Below are 19,306 nucleotides of genomic sequence, written 5' to 3' on the forward strand. Positions count from 1 at the left end.
AATAGTTACTTTTCACAGTAACGCATTACTTTTTGGTGTAAGTAACTGAGTTAGTAACTGAGTTACTTTTGAAATAAAGTAACTAGTAACTGTAACTAGTTACTGGTTTTCAGTAACTAATCCAACACTGTGTGTATATATATATATATATATATATATATATATATATATATATATATATATTATAATACATCTCCTACATTAAAAAATGTCTCACAATATGCATTGGTTGGATAATTCCAGACGCATGAATGCGCTTCTGTTGTGTTGGTCCACCGATTGCCTGCAGAGTGCACGTCAGTGAGAAAAAAATGGTTTCTGTTGTCTTGATTGCGATTTCATTTGGCAGAAAATGTGTTGTAGACTATAGATGTGTGCTGCTCATTCAACAAAATTGCACACAGGTTGGAGAGCACAGTAACATGATTGTAAAGGGACATTAGTGTACACGCAAAAAACCAAATTAATTAAGGCGGTGTACACCAGTTATCAATTGCATCTGCAGTCTTGGTACATCACTCACAATAGTACACACAATCTTATAGTTTGCAAACGCGCGTGGTATTTGGATCTGAGTAGGTCAGGTCCTAAATGTTTATCTTGTGCTTTATACCTTAAGCAGCAGAGTAACATTTGTCCGGTTTGAGAGCGGATCATCTTGAAGAATTCTCCAAAAATCAGGCCCATGTTCAGGAGCTACGGGGGAGACACCACAAGTCCGAGGTCAAAGTGATGACTCTTACAAAGGATGTTAATAATAACAATAACAATAATAATAATAATAATAATAATAATGATGTCTTACCTCTACTGTTTTGGGGTACAGAAAAGACAGAGTCGCTCCAGTCACTCCAGTAGCCGGTGCGGTTGGTGGGCATGCACCGCACCTGAACCACAGAGACACGGCACATATCCTGAACCGAAACCTCTGCCCACGGCACCCGCACTCGATTATACACCTGCATTTAGCGAGAGTTTAGATTAAACCAAAGGAAAAGACCACAACACAAGTCGTCATCATGTGTGAATGTAGACAAAAAGTCCATTGATAGGAGACATTTTTTCTTGTTTAGTAGCAAATAAATATCAAAACATCCAATATTTATCCATTAGATAGTGGACTATTAGTGAAAAATATGCCTTTTTATTCGATGTACGTAACTAAAAATGCATGTTTGTCTTTAGCTTATCTTCTGTCAAGGGAGCTCTGGAGCAATAATACTACAAATTAAAATGATCATCAATTTGTAAACCGACATACACTTGGGGGAAAAATAGAAGTTTGAACAGCCGCTGACGAAGGCAACGCCAGAACAACTCATGAGACCTCAATTCAGCAAACATCTACGATCGACTGCATGAATATTTTGTTATCAGTGTCTCTAAAAAATATTTTGCAGAGAAACATTTGTGTAATCAAACCCTTTCTGCCATTTTAAGTTCACGGAGAATAGCTTACCTTCCATTCTTGCTGAGCTGTGATGGTAGATGGTGAGCGGAGACGAAACTGATACTCCAGCTCCTGCACAGGCAAAGATGGACGCTCCCATGTGATCCTCAGGACCCCACTTCTCAGAGTCACAGCCTTCACATTAGTCGGTGAGTGAGGCTTGACTGCAAATCGACAATGAAGGTTCAGAATGTGTGAGTTGTAACACAAAACATCAGTGGTTCATTTAGCATAACAGGAAGAAGGATCCTACATGACAGGTGTTGCATATTGGTATTATTTAAATATCTACATTGGTAATCAGGTTTGTTTTTTTCTAGAGCTGTCTTTGATGAATGATTTTCATAGTTAAATTTGAGGTTTTGCCCGAGGTCGAAGATCAGTCAAATCTATGGCATTGACTTTTGTTTTTTAAAGAGCACAACTAATAGCGATGTATCTTCACAAAGTAGAATGTGATAAACACTTGGTTGCCTAACAACTGTTTAAGTCGGCCGAATCTGCAATTTGATGCGACGTCACGTGTAACAAAGGTAGCAATGCAATACGGCACCATTTGATTTTACGTCAATCAAAACCTGGAAGTACCGACGTATTTCAGTTAGTGCCTATGAAAGTACCGAAATCGGTACCCATACCTAAATGTGACCCTCCCGAAGTTAATAAAAGAAACACATGAAAGAAATTCAGTCTCGACTGAAGAACAAACCAAAGCTCTAATTTGCCACTTTTTCTACCTCAAAGAATAAAACACGGGACAGATCGGATGGTTTCACTCAAAGCACACTTTAGATGGCAGGCCAAACAGGATTAACACCTCCCTTACTTATCCGACTGATTTAACGCCTCAAAAGTCTGCTAAAAATAACTCTTAAGTGTCTTGCCCGCAGTGCTTTGACTGTCCTTTTTGTTTTTTATTACAAATTATGATGCATGTATTTGCATACATTGGATCTCTGACCCCTCTACTGGTTTACAATGAAACATTTGTGATGACAATGTTTTTTTTTAAAAGATTGGAATGTTTCAAACTAATTGCTTACCGTGATCTATAGGTGATATGTAGATGGGTTTGGACCTGATAGGACCCTGATGGGACTGCACCTCCAGCCACAGCTTGTAGCAGGTCATTCGTATAGGCTGGATGGAGCAGGCTTGTGGTTTAGATCGGACTGGCAGACATTTAGGCCCCATCTCTCCAACCCGCTCACCGTTTCTCTCTTTCTCCTCCATCATGTCACATGGAAGGTCAGCCCATCTATAGTGGAAGATGGTGGACAATTTTGGGATAGCTCTCACCCGACTTCACTACTCAATTTGTGTTTTGAAACTTCATAATCTTCTTGTACATAAGTATGTGGTTGTATGCTAAACTTAAGTATATTTTGGAGAATTGTATTTTTATTTAAAAGAAATTGCTCAATGTGACAAAACCAATGCTGCAAAAAAGAAATAAAACATGTTTCAACAAGAAGGCTAACTGTCACGCTTGGCTTGTCACTGCTGTGTATAGATTTATACTTTGGGGTCAGAAAGGCCATTGTGCAACTTCCTGTCATCCTCTTGCTATGCTGGATTGGGAGTTAGTATTTCCAGGGAGTGCCTGAAAAGCTTTGTGTTATTCGGTACAATGTGTTCATGAAGTTCCACAGAACTTGAGCAGTCAACAACAAAGACATGTGACGTATTCTAAAGCAAAGTTCTTCAACAGGGATTGGTGACAGGGGGGAGTCACTGCAGAGAGGTCGTAAAATATTTAGTTGATTGGACTTTTTTGTATGTATAATTTGTTTCTATTTTTCAAATACACATTAACATTAATCCAACACACTGTAGTGTTGTTTATAAATGGCATTGGCATGGACACCCTACTCGCTATACCTTGCCGTTTTAAAATAAAAACATAAAACAAATATATTATGGTATTCATTTTAACATTTAAGATAGCTACCGATTAGCACTCTAGTTTCCAGCTACCAATTAGCGCTGTAGTTGCCAGCTAACGATTAGCGAGCCAGTTAGCAGCTAGTGATTAGCGTGCCATTTGTCAGTTAGCTTTTAGCGGCATTATTGCTATTATTTGAATATCTTAGTATTGTATGATCAGTCCCCGCTCCATCAGTTTGGGGGTCCTTGGTCTGGCCAATGTTGAAGACCCCTGTTCTAAAGGCAATAGCCACTGAATAGAAATCTGGATCTACCTGGATTGGAATGTGGGTTTGATCCATAGTGTGTTTTTCCAGCTACAGTCCATCGCGTCAATATCACCACTTGTTTCACAGCTGATGTCAATAGAAGCTCCTGCAAAAAGACAGTGGTACATTAGGATAAGGGAAAATTGTTGGCCTCTCACATAACACGACTTCCTGCCTTTGTCAGCAGCAGGACAACGGAAGAAACAGTCTTAAAACACAAGATTAAAGTGGCACATGTAACAATTCTAGTTGGTTAACCCTATCTAATGTAGGTCACCTTCTACGTAGATCAGGCTGTAAGGGATGGTCCATTCCTTTGTAGCGGTACACTGAAGCAAGTCATACAAGCCAGAGTCTGACAGACGAACGGTGATTTGGCTGACCTAGTTAAACAACATGAAAAAGGCTAGTTTATAAGGACAACCTTTTGGCACTGGACCAAGATTGTGCAAAGACACATGTGTTCTCATACCCATTGATTAACTGGGTGGTACTGGCTGGGAAGGAGAGGCTGTTGGAAGTTCAGCATCCACATGGCAGAGCTGGCGTTGATGCTGTGATCGTTGAACACGCAATGAATGCTTACGTTCTCTCCTGGGCGGGCCACAACTTTTTCAGGGATGTAGCTCACCGCTGAAAACACACCCACAAATATTGTTATTTTCGTGAAAAATCTAGTTTTAAATTGGAGATTTTTACAGCTGATTTTGACAAGGAGGAACACCCTGGCTTGGCCATCAGACAATCACATATGACAACAGTTTCATCACAGGTATCAACTGCAAGGCCCAGGGGCCAAATCTGGCTCACTACATTATTTTATATGACCCGAAAAAGCCTGGAAATAACATGCGTTAATAAAGTACTTGATGTATTATGACTAAATGTATTTGTTATTTCCCTTTTGACAGAAAGAGTCCCCCAACAGTAATTTGCGTGTATTTCGAACTTTAATATTATCCAATAATGCAACATATCATACATTCCAAACAGTTAAAATAAAAATGAATACTTAAGTATCTGCTTGATTTATGATTTTAGAGCAAGTTATCTATCAAATTGGCTGCACAATTAATCAACATTGAATCTGCATTAAGATTTTAATTAGTGCAATAACGCAACCGCAATAGGCTGAAGGTTTTTTTTTTCCTCCATCGTCACCAGCATTTGAGAGCCAGACATGTTTCCCAATCAAAATTGTTGAGCCTCCCATTTTAACATCTCTTGCTTCAAACACGGGGAAAGAGGTCTAACTCTTAGCATCGCTCTCAGCACCTGAGCACGTTTATTCAACAGTGGAATTAACTGAATGCAGTGAACCCTCTTTTCAGTCATCCACAATCTGTATTGGTGGGTGGAGAGCAAGGCCACCAGCATTACACACACAGAGAGCCTCGCAACTCGCTAGTGAAAAGTTCCGCAGAGTAACAAAAATTTGGAGGAAAAAATTATGATTACAAAGCCAAATGTCGCATTGTGGTAATAGCTCACCTTCAAATGAAATAGGCAATATGAGCCCATCAACACGGAAAAATGAGCAAGAATGTTGTCATGGCAACAAAAAAGGCAACCGGATGTTGTTTTTCCAACTAGGAAAATAATGCACTTTTGTTTATTTAAGTACAATTTTTGCTTACATAAATAAGTCCATTCTATTTTTTTAAGGATAACAATTTTATTTACCTTCCAATCACAGTAAAATGGTAATCAGTTATACAGTAATGAGAAATAAAAGTTAAAATAATTCTAAATAGTTACTAGCATTATTCAATCAATCAATCAATCAATGTTTATTTATATAGCCCTAAATCACAAGTGTCTCAAAGGGCTGCACAAGCCACAACGACATCCTCGGTATAGCCCACATAAGGGCAAGGAAAAACTCACCCCAGTGGGACGTCGATGTGAATGACTATGAGAAACCTTGGAGAGGACCGCATATGTGGGTAACCCCCCCCCCTCTAGGGAGACCGAATGCAATGGATGTCGAGTGGGTCTAACATAATATTGTGAGAGTCCAGTCCATAGTGGATCCAGCATAACAGTAAGAGTCCAGTCCACAGTGTGATTACATTACATTAAACAACACTGTACTGTTTTTTTTTTCCATTATTTCTTCAGTTTAAGAGCATGATGGAGACCCAAGCTCTGAGTCTGTTTGCATAAAATCAAGTAAATAATTGCTTATTGTTCTAATGTGTGGCACCTTGAGACAATCGTGTGTTAATTGACAGTCTTAAAGCAACATATTTTTCTTGTTATTTTCGCAGTTTTATGCATGAATATGAAGAAAAAGAAAAAAATCCCAAATGGAATCTCAATCGCAATTTTGGAAAGAAAAACTACAATTATTTTTTTCCTCAATCTCGTGCAGCCCTAAATTGTACACTGTAAAAATATTGGCAGCTCAGTTGCCAGAATTTTACAGTAAAACTGTGGTAACGTTCTTTCGTTTACAGTACTACACCGCAAAAACAACAATCGTAGGGTCTATGGTAAGAAACTTGTAGCTCATTTGCCAGAATTGTAATGTAAAAAAACAGTTGTATTGCTTTTCTATTTACAGTAAGATGCTGTAAAAATCCCCCGTAAATGTTCCGGTAAAATTCTGGCTACTAAGCTGCCAATTTATTTCCGAAAAATCTAAAGATTTTTTATTTTTAAATGCAAAGGCAATTGTCTAATAATATCATGAGGCTATTCTTTACATTTATATTCATATATCAGTCACTGTTATAAGTGGCACTCTAAAGGCAGCCATAATAACTATGACGTGGCCCTCAATGAAAACGGGTTTCACACCCCTGGTTTACATGGACACCTATGGGTAATTTAGAGCCTTCAAATACCCTAACATGCATGTTTTGGTACATAGAGTAAACACCCGCAAGCACAGAGAGAACATGCACATGTATTTAACACAGATAGGTCCAAGCAGAACCACCTTACTGTGCGGCGGATGTACTAACCACGTGTTACACCAAGCAGCCCTGATTGCAAAGTGTTTGTGCCAATTAATTTGGTTTGGAACAGAGAGTGCTCTCCAAAAGTAGCAAACACAGGTCTGAGTCACTATGTAGTTGTAAATGTCGTAAACTGGGAGGAAAAGGCAGTAAAAACTATGCAAAACAATAGTTAGCTTATATTTACCATTTTCTATATTTTGACTGAAACAGTGTGGCTAAAAGCCAATGAACATGCAAATATGTTCATAATTGCAGCAGCTGAACTAACAGTTACATTTTAGTCTGATGGTGTTTCGAAGGGTCATGTATTTATTTTATACACTACGTTTCTGTTTATTATGTCAAATTGTAGCTTCATGTTCTCTATGACTCAGGCTGTTGTTGATGTTGTTTATAATAGGAGGGGAGCTTCATTAAAGGCTAATGCTAATGAGCTACAGTTTTAATGTTTGGACACTGACATTAATATACCTGGAGAATAATTGAGGTCATTGGATTAATGTAACGTCAGGAATTGATTCCCCTATTCAAGGGATGCATCTTTGTGTCGGCATAGGAGGTACAAAAGAAAAAGGCAAATATGACAAGTCTGAAACTGACTGAAATCTTGTTTTTGAGGTTTTTGCTTTCCTCAATGCCAAGTGCTTTGTTAATGAAAGGTTCACTTGATTTTCACTAAATGTATGAGGAGTGTGGTTCTAGACCTGTCCTTTAGATAGTCTGTTGTGAATTGGTGCTATATAAAAAAAATTGACAAGATTTAACTTGATTTTTAATTATGGTACATTTCCACTCATAACTGTCATATGATCATTTCGATAAAAACTTGGTTATTTACGGATCAATGTCTGAATATAATGAGTCTTTACATTTTGTTATTACTTTTGTCTTACTATTGGTATGACTTACTTTTTAAAATCACCCATACAGCGTTTACGTTTTATTTACTACATATGGTACATTTACTTGAAATTCACACAAATCAAAGGACAAAGTCTTTCGGAACAGATTATTTGGGTTATGGGAGTGTATAGTAATAGCCCTAACTTCTACTTTAAAATCTCAATTACGACAAAGAAAGTTGAACATAAATTGTATTATTGTCACTGGAAGATGGTTTAGAACAGGGTTTCCAAACTTTTTCCACCGAGGGCCACAACTGAAAAATGAAACAAACATTGTGTTCTTAGCTTTTGTGTTGTAGGTGACACATATTTGTTAGTGTTATAACTAATATAAATCATTAATAAAAAAAATACATATAATTTTCGCAAGTCGAGGGCCACTAAAAACTATCACCGACCTGAAAATGGTCCCCAGCACCCACTTTAGAAACCCGTGGTTTAGAAGATTTGCAAAGTAGGAATTAAACACATATATCTTTAATCTACACATGCAGTAGCTTATCTAATTAAAGCACTGAATGAAGAAATACAAGCTGTTAATCAACCTAACACATGCTAATGATATATGGTCCATACAGTCGCGATCAAAAGTTTACATACACTTGTAAAGAACATAATGTCATGGCTGTCTTGAGTTTCCAATAATTTCTACAACTTTTATTTTTTTAGAGTGATTGGAGCACATACTTGTTGGTGACAAAAAACCTTCATGAAGTTTGGTTATTTTATGAATTTATAATGGGTTTACTGAAAATGTGACCAAATCTGCTGGGTCGAAAGTATACATACAGCAATGTTAATATTTGGTTACATGCCCCTTGGCAAGTTTCACTGCAATAAGGCGCTTTTGGTAGCCACCCACAAGCTTCGGTTGAATTTTTGACCACTCTTCTTGACAAAATTAGTGCAGTTCAAATAAATGTGTTGGTTTTCTGACATGGACTTGTTTCTTCAGCATTGTCCACACATTTAAGTCAGGACTTTGGGAAGGCCATTCTAAAACCTTCATTCTAGCCTGATTTAGCCATTCCTTTACCACTTTTGACATGTTTTTGGGGTCATTATCCTGTTGGAACACCCAACTGCGCCCAAGTGATTTTAGGTTGTCCTGAAGAATTTGGAGGTAATCCTCCTTTTTCATTGTCCCATTTAAAACACCAGCTCCATTGAGAGCAAAACAGGCCCAGAACATAATACTACCACCACCACCATGCTTGACGGTGGGAATGGTGTGCCTGGGATTAAAGGCCTCACCTTTTCTCCTCCAAACATTTTACTGGGTATTGTGGCCTAACAGCTCAATTTTTGTTTCATCTGACCACAGAACTTTCCTCCAGAAGGTCTTACTTATCACCAAAATGATTCCCGGGCGCAGCCACCGCTGCTGCCCACTGCTCCCCTCACCTCCCAGGGGGTGATCAAGGGTGATGGGTCAAATGCAGAGAATAATTTCGCCACACCTAGTGTGTGTGTGACAATCATTGGTACTTTAACTTTTTAACTTTTATCTTTGTCCATGTGATGTCAGACGAAACAAAAATTGAGATGTTTGGACACAATACACAGCAATATGCTTGGAGGAGAAAAGGTGAGGCCCTTAATCCCAGGAACACCATGCCCCTTTAATCCCAGGAACACCATGCCCCTTTAATCCCAGGAACACCATTCCCATCGTCAAGCATGGTGGTGGTAGTATTATGCTCTGGGCCTGTTTTGCTGCCAATGGAACTGGTGCTTTAAATGGGACAATGAAAAAGGAGGATTACCTCCAAATTCTTCAGGACAACCTAAAATCATCAGCCCAGAGGTTGGGTCTTGGGCGCAGTTAGGTGTTCCAACAGGACAATGACCGCAAACACACGTCAAAAGTGGTAAAGGAATGGCTAAATCAGGCTAGAATTAAGGTTTTAGAATGGCCTTCCCAAAGTCCTGACTTAAACGAGTGGACAATGCTGAAGAAACAAGTCCATGTCAGAAAACCAACACATTTAGCTGAATTGCACCAATTTTGTCAAGAGGAGTGGTCAGAAATTCAACCAGAAGCTTGCCAGAAGCTTGTGGATGGCTACCAAAAGTACCTTATTGCAGAGAAACTTGCCAAGGGACATGTAACCAAATATTAACATTGCTGTATGTATACTTTTGACCCAGCAGATTTGGTCACATTTTCAGTAGACCCATAATAAATTCATAAAAGAACCAAACTTCATGAATGTTTTTTGTGACAAACAAGTATGTGCTCCAATCACTCTATCACAAAAAATAAGAGTTGTAGAAAGTATTGGAAACTCAAGACAGCCATGACATTATGTTCTTTACAAGCGTATGTAAACTTTTGATTGCGACTGTATATCTGCAACAGCCTTGATGTCTGAGGAAAGAAAATAATGATCAAAAACCAGGAAGTGTTCCTTACTATCAAGGTAGATGTTGTACGGTTCACTCCAGTTGCTCCACAGGGGAGGGTCATGCAGGGCCGAGCAGTGAATTTGCATAATGTAGTTGACTTTGGGCTTCAGATCCAGAATCAGCTTGCGATCCTGGCCTGTAGAAACCACCTGCAGGCAGGACAGACGGGTCAGTAAATAGCCACATTGTATTAGATGTAAAAAATAAATTTCCATATATGCATTTATACGACCATTTTTTATGAGTGAATGTACTTTCAAAGATTAAAAAATGCAGATGAGGAAAACTAAAAAAAAAACATGCTACTGATTGGCCTTCAAGCCTCCCTCCTGCATGTTTGCACAACAGTAGGTGTGCAATGCTGAATGCTAAACACACATACTGAGGCTGCTTGAGCCCAGACTGCCTGTCAGCCAGTAAGACTGTATAAATAAACAGCAATGAAAGGCAAACACTGAAAGGGGACGACCTGTTGACCTGTTTCATTAATAACATGTAACTTGTGCGTCACTTCATCCTTAGTTCAATTGCACCTAAAGGAAGTTCTGTTTGTTTAATAAACTTTTCCGACTGAGGCCTGACTACAGAAAAATTGTAGGGTGTGGGGGGGGGGGGCTCATGAATATTCTTTAAAACATATATTGTATTTTCGGGACTATAAGACGCTAATTTTTTTCTAATGCTTCGAACCCTGCGGCTTGTCAAGTGGTGCGGCTAATTTATGGATTTTTCCTCGCTAGCTGCCATGTTTTGTATTCAGAAAAATGGTTTTCATATTACACTGACAGAGACACACTGAAAACATGTGTTACTGTCTGTGCTACAGTATGGCGCCATCTTTTGGACGAGTTTGCTCAATGCAGGTTCTGCAGGTTGAAAATGTACTTCCTGTTTCATGCCTTAAACCGAAAGTAAAACCATGCATTGCGTTTCTGCTCGAAAGGATTCTTCATTCACCACGCTGAGTAATGCTTGTACATTTTACAATATAACTAGAATAATTCACATTTACTAAATCGTCCCTTGTGTGATGTCTGTAGGAGTGTTTTCATGCATATTAGTACGTGCTATCGTAATGTAATCAAGCTAGCGCCGTTAGCATTAGCGAATATGCTAACACGTTTAGAAGTGTCTGTGTCAGTATTATTAACTTACAATGGTATTCTTTTTGTATGGTTTCAGTTTTGTAAATTCACCAAAACGTCACTGTAGAGTTGAGTCTGTCTAGCTGATTAAAAAGTTAGCTTTTGCAGCTAGTGGGTCCATGACGATGACTTCCGTTTTGTTTGATGGACTGTTTTACTGCCTTGTGACAGGCACTGTTTGTAAATAAACATTTAAAAAATATTTTGTACCGGTCAAAATCTGCAGCCTATAGTCCAGTGCAGCTAATATATGTAAAAAATGTTTTTTTCCTTCTAATATTTGGTGGGTACGGCTGAAATACCGGTGTGCTCTATGGCCCGGTAAATACGGTACATATCTGTAAAACTATAATAGCCAACATCTCAGCTGCATGCCATTGGTCACAACGTAAATAGTATTACAGTGGTAGTTCAAATTAAAATTGCCCTAACTTTTGTTTTGAGAGAAGAGCTATCACTCTGCAGAAATTTGAGTTACAAGTATTTCTACCATTAGTTGGCTCACCTAATTTTAAAATTAACCCTGTTAGATTCGCCCACAACATCCGGTCTTACTTGCTAGTATTAGCTTATCACTGGAGATCGATATAACTAAGTTTTTCCAACCGTTGGAAGGAAGAAAGTGATTGTGAAGGACAGAGCTGAGAAGAAAAGTCAGCTGATTGTCATGGACTTAAAAAAAGTAATAATCAAAAATATGACCGAGCGTGTCGCCAACTTGACAAAGCAGTTCCAGCGTATCACTGCTGGTCTGCATCATATTGAAGCAGAATGAGTCTAACGCAGCCAAAAATGTTAAAACAAAATGTAAATTGCAGACATTTATCCATGAAAATATAGAGAGGGTGCTGATGATGTATTTGACAAAAGGAGACACAGTAGAAGTCCACTCTCCAAGGTAAAAGCTGTACTTTATTATTTAATTACTTCATAAAACTACTGCCGTTGTTAGTACTACAATCTATTGAATTGTTTTTATACAATATTCCTTATCTAAAAGTTGTTTATTCTTTTTAAAAGGCATATTACATGTTAAAATTGTTTTGGAGGGGCAAGCACTAATTACCGTAAATTGATTTCAATTAATTTTCAATTAATTTAACTGATTTAAGATACAAGCTTTTTGAATTACGAGCTCTGTCTAAGAATCAATTAAGCTGAGTTGAGGTACTACTATAGTGTGATATTAGTGGTAATTGAAACATCTATCAAACACGTTTCTGCTGCTTATCTGGAGCCTATGCCAGCTAACTATGAGCAAAAAGATGACCACATGCTGGACTGGTTGCCAGTTAATCATTGGGCAGAGAGAGTGCAGACAACTGTTCACAGAAATACTGCGTGGGAACAGGACCCACGCTGCCTGCACGAGTAGTGCGCCACTACATTATCAGTCCCTCAACTAGTAATACAAAAAAAGGGTAAAAGAAGCTCCAGACTGTCACTCTGCTGGTTAATATGACACATTCGAGAGCCCCCTGGGCCACTTTTCCACTGAACAATATTGGCTCACCTTGCTTTGGGAGAGTTTATTTTTCACTTCAAAATAGTATGCCTTATTAGTTAAACCATGCTGCACTAATAAACACATCAGTCAAGATGTGCTAAAACCAAACAACAAAGTGATGAGGGTCTTACTTCTTGGCATAAGGATTTGCTGAGCTATAGTGACATAGAAATGACTAATCTGTCCACCCAAAAAGGACATCAATTCGACATGCATGCAACCAGAAATAGTACTGCCTAACATTTGGAAGTATTTGCTTTTGCTGGTAGGAGCTGTGTTAAACTGATTAGGTGCTATGTAGTAGAAAAGAGAGATTAGTACAGATTCAGTAAAGTGACAGTATAATGTGTAACATGGTGTACTACAGCCTGGTATTCACCTGCCATGACGGGTTGGTGACGTTTGAGTACCGGACCTCATATCTTAAAGGGCCAGAACTATAATCTGTTGGTTCGTCCCACTGTAAAATCAGGTTTGGCTCGATGGTGTGGAAATGTGAGAGGTTTACAGGAGGCCTGGGTTTCACTGTTGGATCAAATATTATTATTATAAAAAAATAAAAAAACAAGCACTTGGACATAAACATTGAAACATATAGTTCTTTCTTACCAGGTCGAGCTGGTGCATTGAGAAAAACTGGTTTAGCTTCAGAGCCAGGGATGTTGACAGTTACCATAGTAACAAAACTTGTGGTATCAAGTGGAATTGAACACATGCAGGAATCCTTTGCTTCACAGACAACGGGTGTAAAAGATTCCATGGTCCTGTTGACTACATTATCATTTTCTTGAAACCTGGAAATTTGAGAAAATATAATTAGTTTTTTTGGTGGCTTATTTTAAAATTGAAGTCACATAAAAATATGTTTTTTAAGTTAAAGTTAAAGTTAAAGTACCAATGATTGTCACACACACTAGATGTGGTGAAATTTGTCCTCTGCATTTGACCCATCCCCTTGTTCACCTCCTGGGAGGTTAGGGGAGCAGTGGGCAGCAGCGGTGCCGCGCCCGGGAATCATTTTTGGTGTTTTAACCCCCAATTCCAACCCTTGATGCTGAGTGCCAAGCAGGGAGGTAATGGGTCCCATTTTTATAGTCTTTGGTATGACTCGGCCGGGCTTTTAACTCACAACCTACCGATCTCAGGGCGGGCACTCTAACCACTAGGCCACTGAGTAGGTTTTTGCGGAAAAGTCACAGGTATAAAAAAAAAAGAATTACATAAAAGAGGTGCTAAATACTAAAAACATCCGTTACATTCAGATGCACCTGTAATAAAATACCATTACAATATTACATGAGGCTATGTGACAACAGAACGGTCAACAGGCACAATCAAACAACTAAAATCAGTTTTAAATTGGTCTCTTAATCCCACCCACAGTAAATAGCCTAGAGCCTGTGCGATCTGAAGTGTCCTCAATTCTACTGCTCCATGGTAAGATACATGGCTTATATTAGCAATGCATGCACACACACACCGGATAATAATGAAACAACAATAGCATACTCACAAAAAGCGCTGCAGGCTAACTGCCACAGGAGCAGCGTTCAACGTGCCTGATAGTGTTCTGGAAGACCCAAGATCACAAGTCAAAGTTTCCCAGTTTTCATCAATCCTGCACCGCATGTTCAAACAAGTGCCTGTAAAGAAATATAATTCTCATAAGATTGAAACACCAGCAATTAAGTGTTACATCTTGTTCAAATTTCTGAAAAAAAATGTATAGCTTGAAGTTCAAAGCTGTTCAGAATTAGATAGGAAATTCCAAAATTGAGTGCAATAATAATACTTGTGATGTCATTGGGAAATTATTAATGGGAGAATACAGTGTAACCTAATTTGCTCTTGAACATGATTCGTAAACCGTAAAGCAGCGCTAAGCGTAAAGCAGCGCGATCCAAAAGTTTGTAAACCGAAAAGTTAGCAAAAAGATGGGTTCATAAATCTAGGTTCCACTGTACCAAGATAAATAGGTCGCCTTGGGGATCATTTTATAGTTATTTCAAAAATTTTCCTTCATTAATACATTCAATGCTGCCTTTTTATTCAAAGCCAGCCTCTCATCATTCATCCATCTATCTATTTTCTACCGCTTGTCCCTTTCGGGGTTGCGGGGAGAGCTGGAGCCTATATCAGCTGCATATTGGTCTTTTTTTTTTTTTTAAGATATCATGAAGTAACATGTTGGAACAACATGAACATTTTACACACAAAAACTAAGGTCAATTAATGTAAATGTGCAGAGAGAAAAGCCAAGTCCTGCAACAAAACACAAACATGGAAGATATTCAGTGTTTTAATGCTTTGGGGAATAAAGTCATTTTTAAATACGTGATTTATAGAGGTGTCCCAATACAACTTTTTCATTTCCGATACGATACCAATTTTAGAGCTTTAAGTATTGGCCGATATTATTCCGATACGATATTAGCAGGAATCATGCATACTTTTATCGTTCTGTAGTGTGGAATGTTAGAAATGTTTGATCAAGTTAAATTTGTCAAACAAACACTAACCTATTTAATATTAACTGTCTAGAATGGACTTGTGTTGTCTTTAAAATGAAATGCATCTGTATTTGTTTAGGTTTGGTGACATGTACTGGTCACAATTATTGATGAAGTTAAGCTCATGTCGCAATAAATCAAATGATGCGGACAGATTTGTTACTGGATACTTTCTAATATAGAATAGAATAGACTAGAATAGAACGTACTTTATTGAACCCTGGGGGAAATTCAGCACCACAGTTCGCTCACAATAGACAATAAATACTATACATTATTCACATGTGAATAATATAACTATATTATACATATATTCTACATTTAAGTGCAGTCAAGAAGGAACATATGCTTCTGCATTGGAGACAAGGTAAGTAATATGCAACTATAATTATTTGAAACTCTGACTGCAATATGGTTTAGTTAAGGACACTTATTATATACATCTAGCTGGTGTGCTATTGTGTGCTTAGCTGTCGTGTAGTTCCTCATAGCCTATACCATGTTTACCTTTTGTAAATGTCATCCATCCATCCATTTTCTACCGCTTGTACCAATTTTTAATTTGTAAATCATTTGTAAATTATTTATACATTTATTTGTAAATTTAGTTATTTATACATTTATTTGTAAATATTTGTAAATTATTTATAAATTAAAAATTAAATAATTTGTAATTTAATTTGTAAATAATTTGTAAATTACCTCACTAAAATTAAAAAAAAGACCAACCTTGTATGCTTTTTGGAGGAAATTGATGTATTTATTTATTGTTTATTTATCGGACTGATATCAATATCGGATCGGGATACCCTTAGAGCTATACTTTTCTAATACAAAATGCAACTACATTTATATTCATCTAAATGTTTAGTGCTTGCTTCAGATTCACAACTAAGCCTGTAAAAGAAAGTGTGTTTGCTTGCAATTCATCTGAGAAGGATAAAGTGAACTGACCAAATCTTCTGAACATTTAAACAAGATGTGGTCCTTGATCTGACGCGAGATGTGACGTCAAAAGGCAGCCTTGAGTCACAATTCTAGCATTTATTTTCTTATACTAATTAGCTTTGATTGGACCAGAAGCTACAGGGGGATTAGCAGTTCATTATTGATTTGAGTTCTGCAGCTAACCAAATAAAATATTCCTAGAGGTTCAGTATTCTATACGACAACAGCATTTTTTTATGACACAATCACTTTGTAACCAACTTATTTCTACCCTCACAAAAACCTGAGTAGTGCTACAGAATGTGATCATGGTCATGATCACAGCCTTATGATCAACCTTATGATCAACCGATTTGTGGCTGCAGGAAGCGCTGGAGGAAAAGCCAATGAAGTGTAATGAGACTGTGGGAGTGATCGTTGTCAGAGACAATTGATTGTGCTGTAGACTTGAGTCGTGATGCTGTGACACACCAAGTCTCCACTGTTTGCTGTGATGAGCAGGAGTTGCATCATCACACACAGCTTCTTTTTTTTTTACAGTCACAGCTCAGTTCCTTTAGATAGTGACTGTTGCTGGACTTCTACTGAATAGGTCAACAAGAATGAATCAATACAGCAACAAAAGTAAACACCCCAAATAAGTCTACATGTACATTTTGAAATTTAGCACCAAGCTTAAGGCCAAACAGATCTTATAAGCTGGAATTTGTCATCATGACTAATGCATAATTCAGCAGGGAATCAAAGAAAATGCTGAAAATATCATCCACCCATCAATTCCCTACACTTCTTATCCTGTCCAGGGTCACTTCAAGACCAAGAGATGAGTGAAAAGTAGACTACAACCTCAACTAACTGACATTTAATTACAAGGGATCGCAGTGTTTTCCACAGCACTGCGATGATGATGTCATGTTGTCCATCCATCCATCCATCCATTTTCTACCGCTTGTCTCTTTCGGGGTCACGGGGGGTGCTGGAGCCTATCTCAGCTGCATTCGGGCTGAAGCCGGGGTACACCCTGGACAAGTCACCACCTCATCACAGGGCCAACACAGATAGACAGACAACATTCACACTCACATTCACACTCTAGGGCCAATTTAGTGTTGCCAATCAACCTATCCCCAGGTGCATGTATTTGGAGGTGGGAGGAAGCTGGAGTAGTCATTTTTGTTATTGCCATGACATGTGTAACAAATGAGCAAAATCATGATAAGTCAGATGGGGAAACCCACTGCTCGTTGAAAAGAGCGACACATGCTTTCATATTAGAATCTCCAAAGGAGTCCAATAGACCAGTAAAAGTAGCTGGATTTTTTTTATGAAAAAAAAAAACATCGTTGGGTCTGAATACTTGCCAATTACAGCAACAAAACACTCTAAGTTGGCAACACTGATAACTCCTGCCACATCCTCGTATTCTCTGGCAGACCAGGTGCGTGTAAGGTGAGTTAAGAAGCAGTGTTACGATACCATCTACTCTACGGAGTTGTAACGACAAACTAGTTTCACGGGCAGTCCCATTATGTGTTTAAGAAAGAGTTCGTAACCAGTAGGGCCAAATCTATTGGTATGTTTCTATGTTCCTTAAATGTATTTGCGGCAGGCCATGGATAGATGGAAAGAACTGGATTGTGCAGCACATCAAAGGGGTATTTAAACTAAAGCCTGCTATGTGAACCACTGCACTACCAGCTGTTAGCCAAAAATGTTTTGCAAGTTAGCAAAAGTATAAAAAGTAAATGTTGGATTTCCACCTGTATCCATGCTAAATATTGAAACTGTGTCAAGTAGAAAGATTATGTTTTGAACAAAACATAATCTCATTAGCAACTGTTGCGTCTGACCAGCCTTTCCTCCCATGGAATTAAAGTCACTGGTCAATCCTAAATTCTTTCAGATGATATATATGCAGAGCAGTGACGTGCGGTCACTGGAGGCAGGTGAGGCCCCGCCTCACCTTCTTTCCATCATGGAAAGAAAAAAAATGTAAAAAGAAAAAAAATTTATTAAATTGTTATATGTATCCAGTGATTATACTATAAAGTTATTTTCCATTTAACTTCACCAGTTTTAGATTATTTTTATTCAAAATCGCTGAATTTTCACATTTGCCATTCAAATACTGAGAAGAGACGGTGCGGTGATCAGCAGCCAGTTGAGGCACGTCACTCAGTTGTGCCTCACCATGGATTGCGGACTCGGCTAACTGCTGGCCTGCTGTGCAGTGAGACCGTATTGCTATATGAACTATATTATACATTTCCATAGTTTAGTTAGCTGAGGTATATAATGTACAGTGTATTTTGTCAACAACTGTATGTGTGTAACGTATTTCTTGTGCTGAGCAATCATAAAACGGCTGTGAAGACGCACTGTGTGAGGCTCGCGTAATCCCGCCTCCTGGTGCCGGTTAATGCACCGCCGCCGCAGAGTGCACCCCCCGACGGGAGCGCCACACCAACCAAAGCCCACACCCAAACCCTTCACGTGCAAGACCGAATCACCCAAAAAAAGTCACTTAACAAGAAGCCAAAAAGTGCAAAAACAACAATACTCGCGCTGGAGGAGCCGTGAACGACTGCAGGGACACAACATTAGGTACACCTGCAGACTGCAGCACGGATTTCATATTTCATTCATTCACAACTCCTCCAACACAAACACCACTGTTCCCGCACTTATAAGTAAAGGTAAGACCATAATAAAGTTTTTTTATTAAATGTGCTTTTTTGTGTGCTACAGTTTGCATGTGTAAAGTTAAAGTTAAGTTAAAGTACCAATGATTGTCACACACACACTAGGTGTGGTGAAATGTGTCCTCTGCATTTGACCCATCCCTTGATCACCCCCTGGGAGGTGAGGGGAGCAGTGGGCAGCAGTGGGCAGCAGCGGCGCCGCACCCGGGAATAATTTTTGGTGATTTAACCCCCAATTCCAACCCTTGATGCTGAGTGCCAAGCAGGGAAGAATGCTGGTATGAGCTTTTAAACATAACCCGTTAACTGCTGCCAATCAAATGGTGAATACGATACTCTTTAGGGTTCATATGTTTGTAAATCTGACTGTGATGAAATCAGTGCCTCACCAGCCATGAACCTCACCGCACGTCACTGATGCAGAGTAAGAAGGACCATCAAGACAGAATAGGAATATTATCAAGTTTTAGTACAGCTTTAGTCGTACCGGCTTCTCGGGATGGTCTAGCATTCAAACGAAAAGAGACAACTTCTTGAATAGGCAAACAGCCCCCCTGCCCAGAAAGGAA

General features: G+C 38.7%; 1 protein-coding gene across 1 annotated transcript in view; it reads right to left on the reverse strand.

Moving 5' to 3' along the window:
- The window catches only part of lepr (leptin receptor), a 46,354-nt gene that overhangs the window by 16,771 nt on the left and 10,277 nt on the right, over window positions 1–19,306 (reverse strand). Inside the window, exons 5-15 of the mRNA XM_061975750.2 lie at window positions 14,091–14,220; window positions 13,187–13,371; window positions 12,957–13,102; window positions 9,933–10,074; window positions 4,118–4,278; window positions 3,923–4,028; window positions 3,652–3,751; window positions 2,494–2,708; window positions 1,460–1,614; window positions 806–959; window positions 614–696 (exon numbers count right to left, since the gene is read on the reverse strand). Coding sequence (XP_061831734.2) covers window positions 614–696; window positions 806–959; window positions 1,460–1,614; window positions 2,494–2,708; window positions 3,652–3,751; window positions 3,923–4,028; window positions 4,118–4,278; window positions 9,933–10,074; window positions 12,957–13,102; window positions 13,187–13,371; window positions 14,091–14,220 — 1,577 coding nt within the window. The remainder of the gene's footprint in view (window positions 1–613; window positions 697–805; window positions 960–1,459; window positions 1,615–2,493; window positions 2,709–3,651; window positions 3,752–3,922; window positions 4,029–4,117; window positions 4,279–9,932; window positions 10,075–12,956; window positions 13,103–13,186; window positions 13,372–14,090; window positions 14,221–19,306) is intronic.

This window comes from Nerophis lumbriciformis, linkage group LG14 (genome assembly GCF_033978685.3).
Source record: "Nerophis lumbriciformis linkage group LG14, RoL_Nlum_v2.1, whole genome shotgun sequence".
Classification (NCBI taxonomy): domain Eukaryota; kingdom Metazoa; phylum Chordata; class Actinopteri; order Syngnathiformes; family Syngnathidae; genus Nerophis; species Nerophis lumbriciformis.